Source organism: Heloderma suspectum, chromosome 3, assembly GCF_057233095.1.
Source record: "Heloderma suspectum isolate Gila_16-S chromosome 3, 16-S_ref, whole genome shotgun sequence".
Classification (NCBI taxonomy): domain Eukaryota; kingdom Metazoa; phylum Chordata; class Lepidosauria; order Squamata; family Helodermatidae; genus Heloderma; species Heloderma suspectum.
This window is the reverse complement of record NC_139460.1, coordinates 84,588,692-84,602,335: the sequence shown is the minus strand read 5'-3', so window position 1 is coordinate 84,602,335 and position 13,644 is coordinate 84,588,692. Positions and strand designations below refer to the sequence as shown.

Sequence of the window (13,644 nt, the reverse complement as noted above, 5' to 3'; positions counted from 1 at the left end):
TCAGACTGACAGGCAAGCATAGCATTTTTATTTCATTTTCCAGGGTTTGTCCTCTTTTATTTTGTTCATATGATTTCCATTTTAAAAAAGAAATTGTCCTTGACTCTTCTGTTTATCCATAATAGCATCCTTTGGGCTTTTCAGTTCAGTTCATAACCTCAGTTCAGTGTTTATAACCCTAGGTCATTACAACACAACAGAGAAAAAATCCAATATATTCCAAAAGTTAAAAAATTGACAAATTTGGCATAGGTCAAAGAAAATGACAAAAATCCAGAACTAACAAATTTAAGCTAAAGATAACATTCCATAACACTTCCTTTTGGACATTTCTTTGTACTGCCTCTAACCCCTAGTATATATTTTACCTGTGCTTCTGTAATACTGTTTTTAAAAGCAAAACAGAACACCCAACCTCCCAGCTTCCAGAAGGAACCTGTGGAGAGCCGAAAATCAGAGTGCTGCATTTGGTCTCTGAAATTTAGTGTTTAATTTTTTCAGAGAGTCAAGAAAGAGAATGTGGAAGAAAAAATTGAAGAGGAAGTACTGGGGAAACTGGGCTGTGTGTTTACTGTGTGCAAATCTCTACAGAGCTGTAGCTCTTGGAAGCGAAGCTTTCACCCCTCATAGCTGAGCATGCCAGCACTCTGCTGGTATCCTTTCAATAGTGTCTTCCTATGATCTGAATCTCACCTCACAAACACCTAGTGTGTAATGCTGATTGCCATATGCAGGGAGAACCAAGAGTGGAGGGTTCCTGTTAGAAGCAAGCATAGCCCTCTTTCACCATACTACATAGATGCCTGGCCACCACATGTGCTCCATCATGGTGTGAGTCCTCACATCAAGGCAAGGTCCTTTCCTACACTGCACACTGAAGCATTCATCAACCTTCTCTCCAGGCCACCACCGGCTTCTGCCAGAATTAGCCTGATATTTCTCTCTGAAGTGGTATTTATTAGGTTTTCACAATTGCCAAATATTTTGCTTTTTCAGCACCAACACCAATTACGGTCATCTATGACTGGGTTTGGATGATCGTGTAGGGAGAAGAAGCTCCTGCCTGTGCAACCACCATTTGCATTATTCCACACGATGCAGCACGGGTTGACGTATTCTCCGAACCTGGCGCGGGTGGCTTCATACCCACCCTACAACTCATGGCTTGCAGTTGAGGTTGTAGGGTGGGTACGAAGCCACCCCTGCCATGCACTGGGTTTGGATGACATGCCTACCTGCATTGCATCGTGAGGAATAATGCAAATGGTGGACGTGTGCACAGCACATGCAGGGGTGGGGGGAGAAGCTGTGATTGCTCCTTTCTCTGACGCGATTGTCTGAAGCTCCCTATATATCATAGAAGTCATATGATATGTAATGGGAATAGTAAACAGAAATAGGACATTTCAGTTTTATGTGGGAAAGGACTTCACACAGACCTCTGTTAATTTGAGGTGATGAGGATGGATAAGCACGGTGTACTTGATCAATGGGTACACTTTAGTGAAGCTTTTACTTTGGCAATTACAGTTGCATCTTGTCTCTCTTTTAAGTCCCTGAAGAAAACTGGGCTATGAAACACATTATGTCAGGACCAGTGGGCATATTTTTAATCAAACAAATGGAAGTTTGAAAGTCTGATGGCATTTAAAACCAGTGGGAATTTCATACATCTATCACTTGCTAGAAATTATATCCATAAGGGTAAACTATAAAAACAAAGAACATTTGAAATGAATGTTGCAGGATGCTATCAGGCAGTTGCAATCCTAATTCAACTAATTCCATAGTGACTTTGTCACTTTGATTTCTTTCTATTTTATCAGTAGAAGTACATTTCAGCGTTAAGTTGAGAACGGGGTATCTCCTTGTTTGATGTATGTCTCCTCTTGCTCTTCTTTCTGCATTGCTACCTCTAATCTTAAGTTGTATGGGAAGTCCCATGTGCAAGCCATTGACTGCACATGTGCAATGGGGATGCAAGCATGGAATTGTCCTTTCCCAAAATGAATGACCCCTTGCCATAGTGAAGGAGGTTGGCAACTAGAGGACCAGCTGACAATCCTCAGGGGTTTGAATTCAGCATTTAGAGCAACCAGTTGCCCATCCATAACACAGTGCTTTAATTTTGTGATTTAATTGGGTAGAAAACAATGGCATATTTTATGTTCTTATATTTGCACTTCTCTGACGAATGGATGGGTTGTATTTGACTGGAAGCATTGTTTAACAATTGATTTTTCTATTCAGAGGGAAAAAGAAGTGGCACTAACTACTGTCCATCCGCATAATCCTGACTCTGACATCTGGGTTCATGAGTATTTCACACCGTCGTGGTATTGCCTGCCAAATAACCAGTCTGCTTTGACTGTAGTCCATCCAGGGGACACAACAAGGGATGTCCTGGAAATGATTTGTAAGGTAAAAAAGAGATTTTATGGGAAAGGCTTTTTGAATTATATGATTATTTGAAATTGTGATGATAGATACTTTCTTCCAGTTTCAAAGCATTCCAGCTAAAGCCAGCAGTCCTGTGGTTTAATTTTACTTAAAACAAAAAATTGTGCAAAAATGCCAGACAGTGAACTTTCCCACATTTGAACTTTCCCATATTTGAATGATCTGTAATCTGTGATTACTGTGGTGTGTGTGTGAGTGACTCTGCTTGTCTTCACACATTCTGAAAATCATGTTGAAAGTCTCATTCCTTACTGAAAATATAATTTGTTTTCTTTTGTGTTTTTAGCACTAATTTGTGGGGTTATTATCTGTTATTATTGCACCACTAGTTTTAATAGAACGATTAATAATTCTGCGTAGTATTGAAGGTATCCAGGAGGGTATTTTGAACATATTCTTAAAAGGCATAAATATAGGGGAAAATAGAGACACTGATACAGAGCTCTTCAGGTGTTCCATTGGCACACCTTTCTGCATGTGCTGAGCTGCCCCTTCCATGTAAGAAATGGTGAAAACCTTGCATACACAGGAGATTCATATGTGCATTGGAACTTCTACATCAGCCTAGAACAGCTTTTCCCCTATTTATATATAATGTTTAAGTGTCTTTACTTCCCATTCCTTGCCACCCACTTTCTGAGTGTTCTTTTCACCTATGCTACTCAAACCTAATGGCCCTGTTCACACATAATGGCAGTAAATCATTGGCTAATTAATTAACCCACGATTTGCCACGGTGCATGCCCAGCAAATGGCACTGCCATTTTGAATATGCGACCTCTGATCAATCCAATCAGAGGTTGGTTGTTCCTTGATGTGTGAACCCCGACGCTATTAGTTAATCATGGGTTAAACAACCCAAAGTTAACCTAACAACTAATTGTAGGTTAACTTTGGGTTGTTTAACCCATGATTAACCCATAGTGTCCAGGTTTGCGTGTCAAGTTTTGCTACCTCCAATTGGGCTGATCAGAGGCTGAATATTCAAAATGCATATTGAGGTTGCATATTCAAAATGCACATGAACCCAGCAAATTGTGGGTTAATTAACCCCTGATTTGCTGACATATGCATACTGAGTCAATGGCATAATCCATTGGAAAACTGGGCAACCTTTATTGAAATGAATTTGCATCAGACCATGTTGGCCTCAATTTTAAATATGTTTATTCTACCTTTAATAGTTAGCTCAGTGCCTATGTCCATAGCTAGCTGTAGCCCTTCAAACTGTTTCAGATACTGCATTTCTGTAGTTACTAAATAATATCTGTGTTCGTAGATGCAGGAAAACAATTTATCTACATCCCAGTTAGTGGCAGAATTTGCACAAAACAAGGCAGGAAGCAGAAGCCAACTCCAAACCCCGGCTCTGGACTCTGTTAGGGGAGTTACAAGCCAGGAGTTCCAGTCAGGATGTAACACTAACTTTTTTCCTGCTGCTTAGTTCCTGGTGGGAGGATCCAAGCAGGAGTTGCTTGTGAACAATTTTGTGATATCACTGGCACATACGGTTCACCTGTTTTTATCTGTTTCTTCTCTATCAGTTTCTACATGTCGATAAACCCCTTTCAAACGCCGCACCTTTTAAAATACAGTTTCGTAGTTCAGTCATGCTAAATAGAATATTGACAGAAGAACTCAGGTGTGTTCTGGATATAGTGTGTGTGCGCGCACGCACTGTAGTCAGCATGAGAATCCATATGTGTCAAAAACAGTTTAGGATTATCAGATGTGTTTTTAGGATTCAGACTAATCTTATTACCCATGTAATACAGGCATGGAAATAAGGTGTTGTATCTGCAAACATGTAATATGTGAAACTTCCCCAAGTACTGTGATTTCACATTAACAACATATTTTCTATTTCCACCCTTAGATTGACATGAAGGGATGTATCATTGTAGAACTCTAAATTAGTGTAATGGAATGATCACCATTTGTAGATTGTTGCAAAAAAAAAAAAAAGATAAGGTAACTGTTTGCTTGGTTACAAAAAATTTAAGTAACAATTGGTTTTCCAAGTTGCATTGTTGGATTCCTTAAGTGTGGGAAAGGAATAATTTAAAAAATACACGCATTTCAATTTGCACATTGCAGTAGTAATGGAAGTATAATCATAAACTACAGTGTAAGAAAATGTCATCATTGTAATCTATGGTCTTCATCCCAAATAACACCCACTAACCAACTAAGCTGAAACACTAAACGCCATTTGCATGATACTTTAAATTTTTATATTTAAATGATAATGATCATGTTTAAATGATGCTTCCAGAAATAAAATGTTTGACTTTTAAAAAAAGCCAAGAATTGCATTCAAGGTACAAAGAAAAGCATTTGTTTAGAATAATTATATACTGTACTCGCTCACAAATGAATTTGTACATAGTGATGTTCTTGGGGAGAAAATATCTCATTGTATCCAAGGGACAGATGGCATTTTTAAAAGGCACACAATAGACAAAAATTATGAAATGTTCTTAGTAATAGTTATATATTTAGGGCTTTTTCATAAGCAATAAACCAGATTCTCAGCTGATAGTGCTCTGTCCCCTTTAGCTTACATTTCATGAAGAGAAATTCCAAAGTGCACATTCTGCATCTTTTTAGGGCTTGAGCCATAAACATATTAGGTCACAGTTGGGAATTTAACTGTTTTCACTTCAAGCACTTTGGCTAAACTGATTTGTAGTTCAGGCTATTAATCTTTCTCTTCCTTTCTGAATTATCTGTAGGAAAATACTGATGGTTACATTCTTCTCTGTAACATCTAATAATGAATCTTTCTCTTCTGTCTCTTGCATTCAGCTCATTCTTTTCCTTTAATTCTCTGATCCACATCATTTTACATCAGTTTGTCATCTGCCATCTGAGAACCAGTCGAGTTCTGGTATAGTAAACATTTCAAGCTCTACATTTCATGTAATCCTCTTCATGCTCTAGATGTTGTTGTTAAGACTCCCCATGTTGTAAATGTTGCATGCAAAAGGCCACAGATTCAATCCCTGGCATTTCCAGGGAGGACTGGAAATGACCCCTGTCTGAAACTCTGGATTCTGCTGCCAGTCAGTATAGGCCTCAGGTGGGCAACTGCCATTTTTGCCCCCTGGAGTGCCACCCGCCCTGTGGATCACACTCCGCAGGGCCCCACACAGTTTATGGGGTGCCCTCCCAAAAAACAAAAAAGCAAAAAAACAATCAGTTCGCCAACAAAATTCAGCAGCAAATTGTTCCATCGCACTACAGAATGCTACAAGGGTTAAATTTAGCTTGTTTCCAAACAAGCTGTATTTGGCGCTTTTGACATTCCATGGCTGCTGGAGATTCCATTTTTTCATGTTTTATGGATGGATGGATGGATAGATAGACAGCTCGGTAGATAGATAGATAGATAGATAGATAGATAGATAGATAGATAGATAGATTTAAAAACTGCACAGGGTGGCAGGGGCCTCAGCGGAGTATGGGTTGCACGCAGCCCATGGGCCGCATGTTCCCCACACCTGGTGTAGACATTAGTGACATAGATGGACCAATGGTCTGACTCTGTATAAGGCAACTTCCTGTGATGGTCTCTGGGTAATCTCTAATAATGAACTTGCTGTTTTTGTAAAAAGTATTCTAGTTATACTAATCCTGGTTGTTAGTGTCTCAGGGAAGAGCTTGCTCATAACCTACCTCTTCCAGAGGTCTCCCTCATACTGTGAGAACTGTGGCTTTTCCTGCAGGATAAGGAGAAAATCTTAACAGCAGCTGTTAATCAGCATATAGCCGTCAGTGTTTGTGGTTAGCCTGATGCTGCCTGGACACTAGTCTAGTCTGTGGGTTCTCTAATGTGTCAGCCTTAATCTCTCTGACATGCCTCTCGGTCAGTGTTTCCCTGGCCCTAACAGCTCTGAAGCTGAAAGAGCTGCGGAATGTACATGAGGTTTCCACTGATCACTGACTGACAGAAAGAGGCTGTTGGAAAGAGGCTAGTGGGTCATCTGTTCCATTCACGTGACTTCATTTCCCTGTTCTTGTGCTGGCTTGTCAAGTTTCATTTTTAAATGTTTCTCGAAGGATAGGCTTTTCCGCATCTTTTGTTCTCTGATATGTGCTGTAGCTAATCTGGTTTCAAATTCCATCAGTGCTGAAGGTAGCTTGAATTTGGTTGGACTCATTTTGGGATGGGGCGGGATATCTGTAAACTAAAACAACAACGGCACCACAGAGGGTGACATCCAGTGTCGCCTAACAGGACTTCCACTTGCCTAGCAGGACTTTCCCTTCCTCTGCTTCCCCCAGCACCAATGCACCCCCCACCTAAATCTGCTGTAGAGGTTCCCTCAATCTGCTCTAGATGGGGAATCTGTTCCACCACCGTTGTCAGTCCCACAGGCAGTCACAGTTGGATACAACCCAGAGCTATTTAACTACTAATAAAGATTGTGCTAATACGCATTTATGGAGAGTGAGTCTGTCTCCAGAACAGATTTAGATGTAATAGGCCACAATGGGACTGATTTTAACTTCATGTCATAAGCAATGCTGTTAGCTGATGTGGCTCAGATTAGAATTTGCCACAGGCCTGAGACAAGTAACGATTGCCCTCGGGTGTATAGATGAATGACAGCACTCATTTGTCCACCCTTCCCTCCTGGATGTTATTATGACCTTCCCCACAGGCAAGAGCATTGTCGAACTAGTGAGGAGTGGGGGCCGGGGAGTTGTCTCATGTCCTGAGAAAAATGTAATCCTGAGAAAATTGCAGCCCTGCTATTCCTGTTGAACCGCCTTCAATTTTGAGAAGAACAACATGGTGCTATCTTAGCTGTTTCTCTTAGCCTTAGAACCCAGAAGAGGTGGCTAGGTTGGCGCCTTTTCAGTACTGAAATTTCTACTGCATGGCTGGCTGGGGAATGCTGGGAGTTTTAGGACATTTTTTCGGTCTAAACATGCATAGGATCGCACCTTTAGTGAACCAGGGCTGGCAGCTTGTTAGGGAAGGGGTAGCGCCACAGTCCTTTTTCCAGTTGGATGTTGGAAGGGAAAATGGGCAAGTGGGCAAGCAGGTAGCAAGCCGTGGGGCAGCTAGGCAGGTTGGTTTCATTTATTGCATTCAGGGCAGACGTAGACCCATATACCGTACTGTTTTTGTTGCTATTGAACTTTTGTAACTGTGAGAAAGAAGCTGCATTTGTTTGTCTTGGTTTTAGGATTCTTTGGCTGCTTCGCCGTTTTAGTAATTCTAAAATGGCATTTCTAGCCTAATTTAATAAACAATACATAATTGAAACAGAAGGTACAAGTCCACATGCGATGACCTGCAGCTAATTATAACTAACTGTTTTTAACAAGGCAAATCATTTCAGTTGGGAGGTGATTTGGTATACACATCAGTTGTGGTTTTGGGATAATACTGTATAATGCATGGAATTTTAGAGGCTGATGTAACTTTTTAAATTCAGAATTTGCAGGTATTTGATATCTTGATGGCAAACTGGCAAGATTAAGAAAAAATTAGTCTCCTACTGTATGTATTTTTAGAAAATTTTATTTGCAGTTTTATATGAAGGACATGTTGTTCTCTTTCCTATGATAAAATTCATTTCTTCTCTGCAATAGCCATATTTTCATCCCCATGGTAGGCGAGCAGAGCTGAGCATTAGCAGTGCTTCCACTCCAAGTAGTATACTGCTCTTTTTGCAATATCACAAAGTTACATGAGGATGTCTCTTCTGAGTGGTGGAGAAAGTATTTTTCAGAGTTTGGTTAGACAATATCTTTTAAAACTACATTTTAAGATGAGAAGACCTTCCCTTCGGTTTATAGGGACATCTTTCACTAAAATAAAATGGTTATTTGTATTCATATTTATCTCTTGTAACTCTCCCCCACCAACCCTTTTTCTTTTAGGCACATCAGCTGGATTACTCAGCTCACTATCTGCGTCTTAGGTTCCTGACAGGAAACCAAATGCAAGCCTACATACCAAAGCCAGAAGAGGATATTTATGAATTGGTAATTCTCACTCTTAAAGAATAATTCTATGTACCTTTATTGTAAGGGCGGGGGGGGGGGAGAGAAAGAAATTGGGGGGGTGAGATTGCCATTGTGTTAATTTGTCCCTTTGATCACTGCTTTTAACATTCATAAATATCAAGGACTTTGGACCAGGAGCAAGAGAAGTGTGTCTGTGTGGAACAGCTGATGATGATGATATTTTTATTTCACTCTTCCTCCAAGGAGTTCTTCCTCTACCCTCACCCCTTTTATCCTCACAACAGCACCGTGGAATAGAATAGACTTGAGAGTTTGTGATTGACAGAAGGTCACACAGCGACCTTCATTGCTGAATGATGATTTGAACACAGGTCTCCTGCTTGTTGTCCAAGGGTGCATAACGTTTTCAGCCCTGAGGGTCACATGTGTTGCTGGCTTGGGAGATGAGACTGCACACACACACACAGATACATACATATGTGTGTTTGTGAGTGAGTGAGTGTGTGTGTGTGTGTACATACACACACAAACACACACACATATATATATATATCCTGGTGATTCTGATACAGATTGCTTTTTCCTGGCTGCCAGCGAGGAAATTTTGGGGGTGAGGATTTGGCAGATGGTGCTGTTCAGGGGGGCTGCATACATCCCTGTTCTAACAACTACAACACACTAGCTTTAGTAATTCACTCCTAAGCAGGAAGATAAAACCCCTTGTTTATAATTACATATATTGAAGGAGAGAAGGGAAGTGGCTAGATTAAAAGAAGGGGGTAGACTGAGGGAGTATCATGGTAGAAGCTTAAGTGGGTAATAATAGAAGGAAAAAGGCAAAAATAGAAGGTCTTGACCATACAAGCTGGGGAAGGAAATTAAGATTCCCAATAAGGACCTGGAAATCTGAAGTTTTGGAATCTTGACAGTCCGTTTAAGTTTATGCTTGGGAAGATGGTACTATTGTTTTACATTTTTAAATGCTCCATGTTGCTTTGAAATGCTGGGTGAGTGATGCTGGCTGAGAAGTAGGGATGGGCAAATGAGTGATGTTGGAGATCTCTAGGATTCTCTGAACACTGTCTTGCTGCTGGTTTTGTGCCCGATTCCTGTTCACATTTGTGATTGCTGCTTGCTTTGCACGAATGGGAATCTTGTGCAAATCAAGCAGTGATCAAATGGGAGATTTGTGCAAATCTCTCACAAGTTGTGCACATTTCCTCCACAGATTAAAGCGTGGTTGATTCAGTTTACTGAGGAAATTTGCGCAAATCAAACTGGGAATTAGGAATGAGACTTGCAAGAGCAAATGTAAGACAATTTGTGAATATTTTTGGTGGACACGTGCTTGGGCTCGTGTTTGGGGCTTCAAACAAGTCTTGCTCACATGTTTTGCAAGCAAAACCAAAATTCTCATACTATTGAGAAGTAATACAGACAGTAAATGCTGGCCCCTAGTGGAAAAGACTGGGACTACTACTGAATAATATTTAATATGAATATACTGAATATACTTTAGTTAGTAAGCTTAGGATATTGCTGCCATGGGGGGATTTTTTTTAACTGAAGGTGAGGGATATAAATAACATAATAGTAAATAATTGGAAGTAAAATCTGCCTTAATATATTCTGAGCATCTCCACAGGTATCAGCCAGCCTATTTTAATAGATATGGCCAGGCTGTTCCTTTTTAGGCAGTGATCTCTACAAAGCTTGAATGTGTTCACTAAAGTCCACTCTCCCTGTGCTAAATCAATTGTTCATGAGTGAACTGGTATGAAAGTACTTTGTGAATGGTTTTATAGGACCAACATGATTTTTGAAGATTCATTATGGATAGATATAGATATACAGATTCACCCATTAAAAATCCTCTCTTTTTCAATTTGGAGACTTACAAGTGCACAAATAAACCTACAGTTTTAAGGAGAGGGGTGGAGCAATTTCACTTTCTCAGTGTTTTCCTGCTTTTATTGTTTTTTTTTGCAATGAAGACAAAGAAAGGCAGATATGGGAGCTGTATGCTTGAACTTTGGGACCATGTAAATAAGCTGTGTGTTCTTTAAAACACTCTTCTTTCCCCTTTTTTTAAGCTGTCAAGCTTGCCTTTCCTTGCCCACTGCCTGCTCCCTCTTGTCTGTCTGTCTGTCTGTCTGTCTATCTATCTATCATATTTCTAGGCTGCCTTTCAGGGCGAAAGACCTTCCGAGGTGGCTTACATAATAAAATCCCATACAACAATAAACAGCAGAAATTAATAAAATTAACAAACACTAGCAATAAAACACAGCCGAGATGGTACTAAAATACAATTCTAAAATCCAAATTGCTGCTAAAAAAACCCCAAAAAGTTCAATAAAACATACTCAGGGAAAGCCCCCCCCCCCCCCCCCCGCCAACCCATATAAGTCTTCAGGGCTTTACTTGTAATGATGAGGTCTGACAGACCGCAGGTGGCAACCCGTTCTAGTGTGTGGGGTTACTGTGGAAAAATACCCTCTCTCTCGTACTTGCCCACTTAACTGCCCTCAAAGGTGGGCAAGTGAGAAGGGCCTACTTTGCTGATGTTGAAGTACAGGCACGCTGATATAGGTGAAGGTGGTCCTTCAAGTAACTGGGTCCCAAATAGTTTAAGACTTAAAAGATTAAAACCAGCAATTTAAATTGAGTTCGGAAATGCACCAGTATCCAGTGTAGCTAGTACAGTATAGGTGTCATATGATTCAACCTCTTTGCTCCCACCAGCATTCAGGTGGTTGCATTCTACACCAGCAGAAGTTTCCGAACCATCTTCAAAGGTAACCCCATGTGCAGCGCATCGCAGTAGTCCAGCCTGGATGTCATTAGCGCATGGATAACTGAGGCAAGGTCTGTCCTTTCCAGGTAGGGTTGCAGCTGGTATACTAGCCTAAGCTGTTAAAAAGAACTCCTGGACTCAGCATTTACTTGGGGTTTAAGCCCCCCCCCCCCAATTTAAATCCTCCTCTTCTAAAGTGCCGTGGTCCTGTTCTGAATAGGGACTACACGCACTTGCAGGAGAATAGGGAAAACAATCACGTGTTACTCCACTATGTGTGATTAGGAGAATGTTTCACTTAGCCCTCAGTGCAGAGTCCAGGAGGAGTCCCAAACTGTGCTCTTGGTCTTTCAGGGGGACTGTAGCCTCTTCTAGGATCAGCTGTAAACCTCCATCCAGAGTAGTTGGTTCCCCTTCTCACACTACCTGTCTTGTTTGGATGAGGAAAATTAACAGAGGTCCCTGCTGGGTGCCTGAGATGACTTCCTGGCATAGGGCACATTTATTCATTTTCCCCAGCTGACAAAGAGGGAAGAGCAGGGAGGGACTGGACAAAGAAAGGCATCAGTGATGTCTTGAACTAGTGTTCAATTTGGTGGTATTCATCAATTCTCTTCAGATATATGCCGTGTGTTTGCAGTTCCACGACTCTTCTTTATATATTACTTCTGTCTTCTCTCTAAATTCAAAAGACTACTATGTGAAAAATGTCAAGTCACAACGCATTTCTGTATAACAGACTCTTTTTACTTTTTTGTTGGCTTTTCAGTTATATAAAGAAATTGAAATATGTGAGAAAATTACACAGAAAATTCAGATTGAGAAATCTGACACATTATCTGATAACTATGGTGAGTTTCAGCTTTTTATATATTTTTTGTATTTTTAACTTTTTTATATCAAATAATTTCTCCTTAGAAACATGCTCTAAAATTCTTTAATAGATCTTTAGAGAATTTATTGAATAAACATATCTGGGATCAGATCTTAGTACTCTCCCTCCCAAGTGGCCAATTTCAGGACTAGCTGTCCCTTCTGTTGACAGAATATGTGCTTGAATATTAAGCATACTTTAAAACATGGCAAATAGGGGGCGGGGGGATTATTGCCACACCTGAAGTATTGTGCTAAATTTGCTAGCTGGGTGGTATACAAATCATATCTGTTTATATTTATGTATCTATTTATAAAAAATAGATACATTTTTATGGGATTTGATTTTCAGTGCAAACCTTTCCCTTTCGAGGGATGGTCCCTTCTGAAAAATAAGCCACCAGTTGCAAAAATTTGCTTTTTACACTGAACAATACACAGAAAGGGAGGGATGACTGTGCATTGCTAAGCATGAAAAGTGATATTTTGCAAGGGATGGCTTATCTTTTGACAAGCCCTTTCCACCCTCTCCAACAGCCAGCTCACACAATAACCATGCCTTAAACAAGCCACTGCATGGAGGTGCGATTTACATAATCACTGCGAGTCATGTGATTTAAACTCCAACAAGCCATGCCACCTGGGTTCAGATGTCATGACAAGCTGCACCCAGGTGGTGATGATGCAAATGGAACGTGGTACATGCTGCAGCTTGAACAAGCCATGGGGGGTTGTTTAAACCACATGATTGTGCTAAAACTTTGGGTTAAAGGTTTTGCAAAACAGCCCTGTCTCTTTAGGCACAGCACTATTCAGCTGATCTTTCAGATTTTCCGGTTTCTAAAAATACCAGCCTTTACACTGATCAAGATTGCCCTGTGGCTGTTCAGAGTCCCATATTATTCCATTGTATTGCAGTCTACTCCAATGATCGGCATATTTAACGTTTATCTGGACTACTATGATTTAATGTTTAATCTTTTTAAATCCCCAAACTGCTTATTATACAGCTGCAGGGCAGAATATTGAGGCCTGGTACAAACCAGCGATGCTGGATGCTATTTGAAAGTAAAAGACTTAAACAATGAATATTTATTAACCGAATTTTGACATTGGGTTTCTGAGGTTTGGTAACATGCATATTGTTGAAGAAGGCTGTCTGTGTTCCTTTTATTAAAACAGCATACATATTTTGTTTTTAACTTCCCCTCCCCTTATAATATTGTAAAATAATTGCACCCACAGGATTAAAAATGTCTTCTAAGTCTAATATTATATATAAGCTTTGCACTGTTTACTACCTTAAGTCCTGGGATCTAAGATTTATATATAATTTTAAATACTATTATAAAAGTTGTAGACCTCAGTTGAAATGTGATCTGTTTCTAATTTTTTTAAAAGAACTATTTGATTTTCTTTTGAAAGTAAACTTTCTATGACTTTCTAAATGAATATTACCAAAACAACAGTGAATCTTCCACTGAATGAGATAGGGCTACTGCAATAGCCTTGCTTAGCGTTCAGTACGA

General features: G+C 40.1%; 1 protein-coding gene across 1 annotated transcript in view; it reads left to right on the top strand.

Annotated features, from left to right (window-relative positions):
* TIAM1 (TIAM Rac1 associated GEF 1) overlaps nucleotides 1–13,644 on the top strand; it is a 252,285-nt gene that overhangs the window by 179,222 nt on the left and 59,419 nt on the right. The window contains exons 12-14 of the mRNA XM_084843614.1: nucleotides 2,251–2,421; nucleotides 8,359–8,463; nucleotides 12,012–12,093. Of these exons, the coding sequence (XP_084699740.1) occupies nucleotides 2,251–2,421; nucleotides 8,359–8,463; nucleotides 12,012–12,093 (358 nt within the window). The remainder of the gene's footprint in view (nucleotides 1–2,250; nucleotides 2,422–8,358; nucleotides 8,464–12,011; nucleotides 12,094–13,644) is intronic.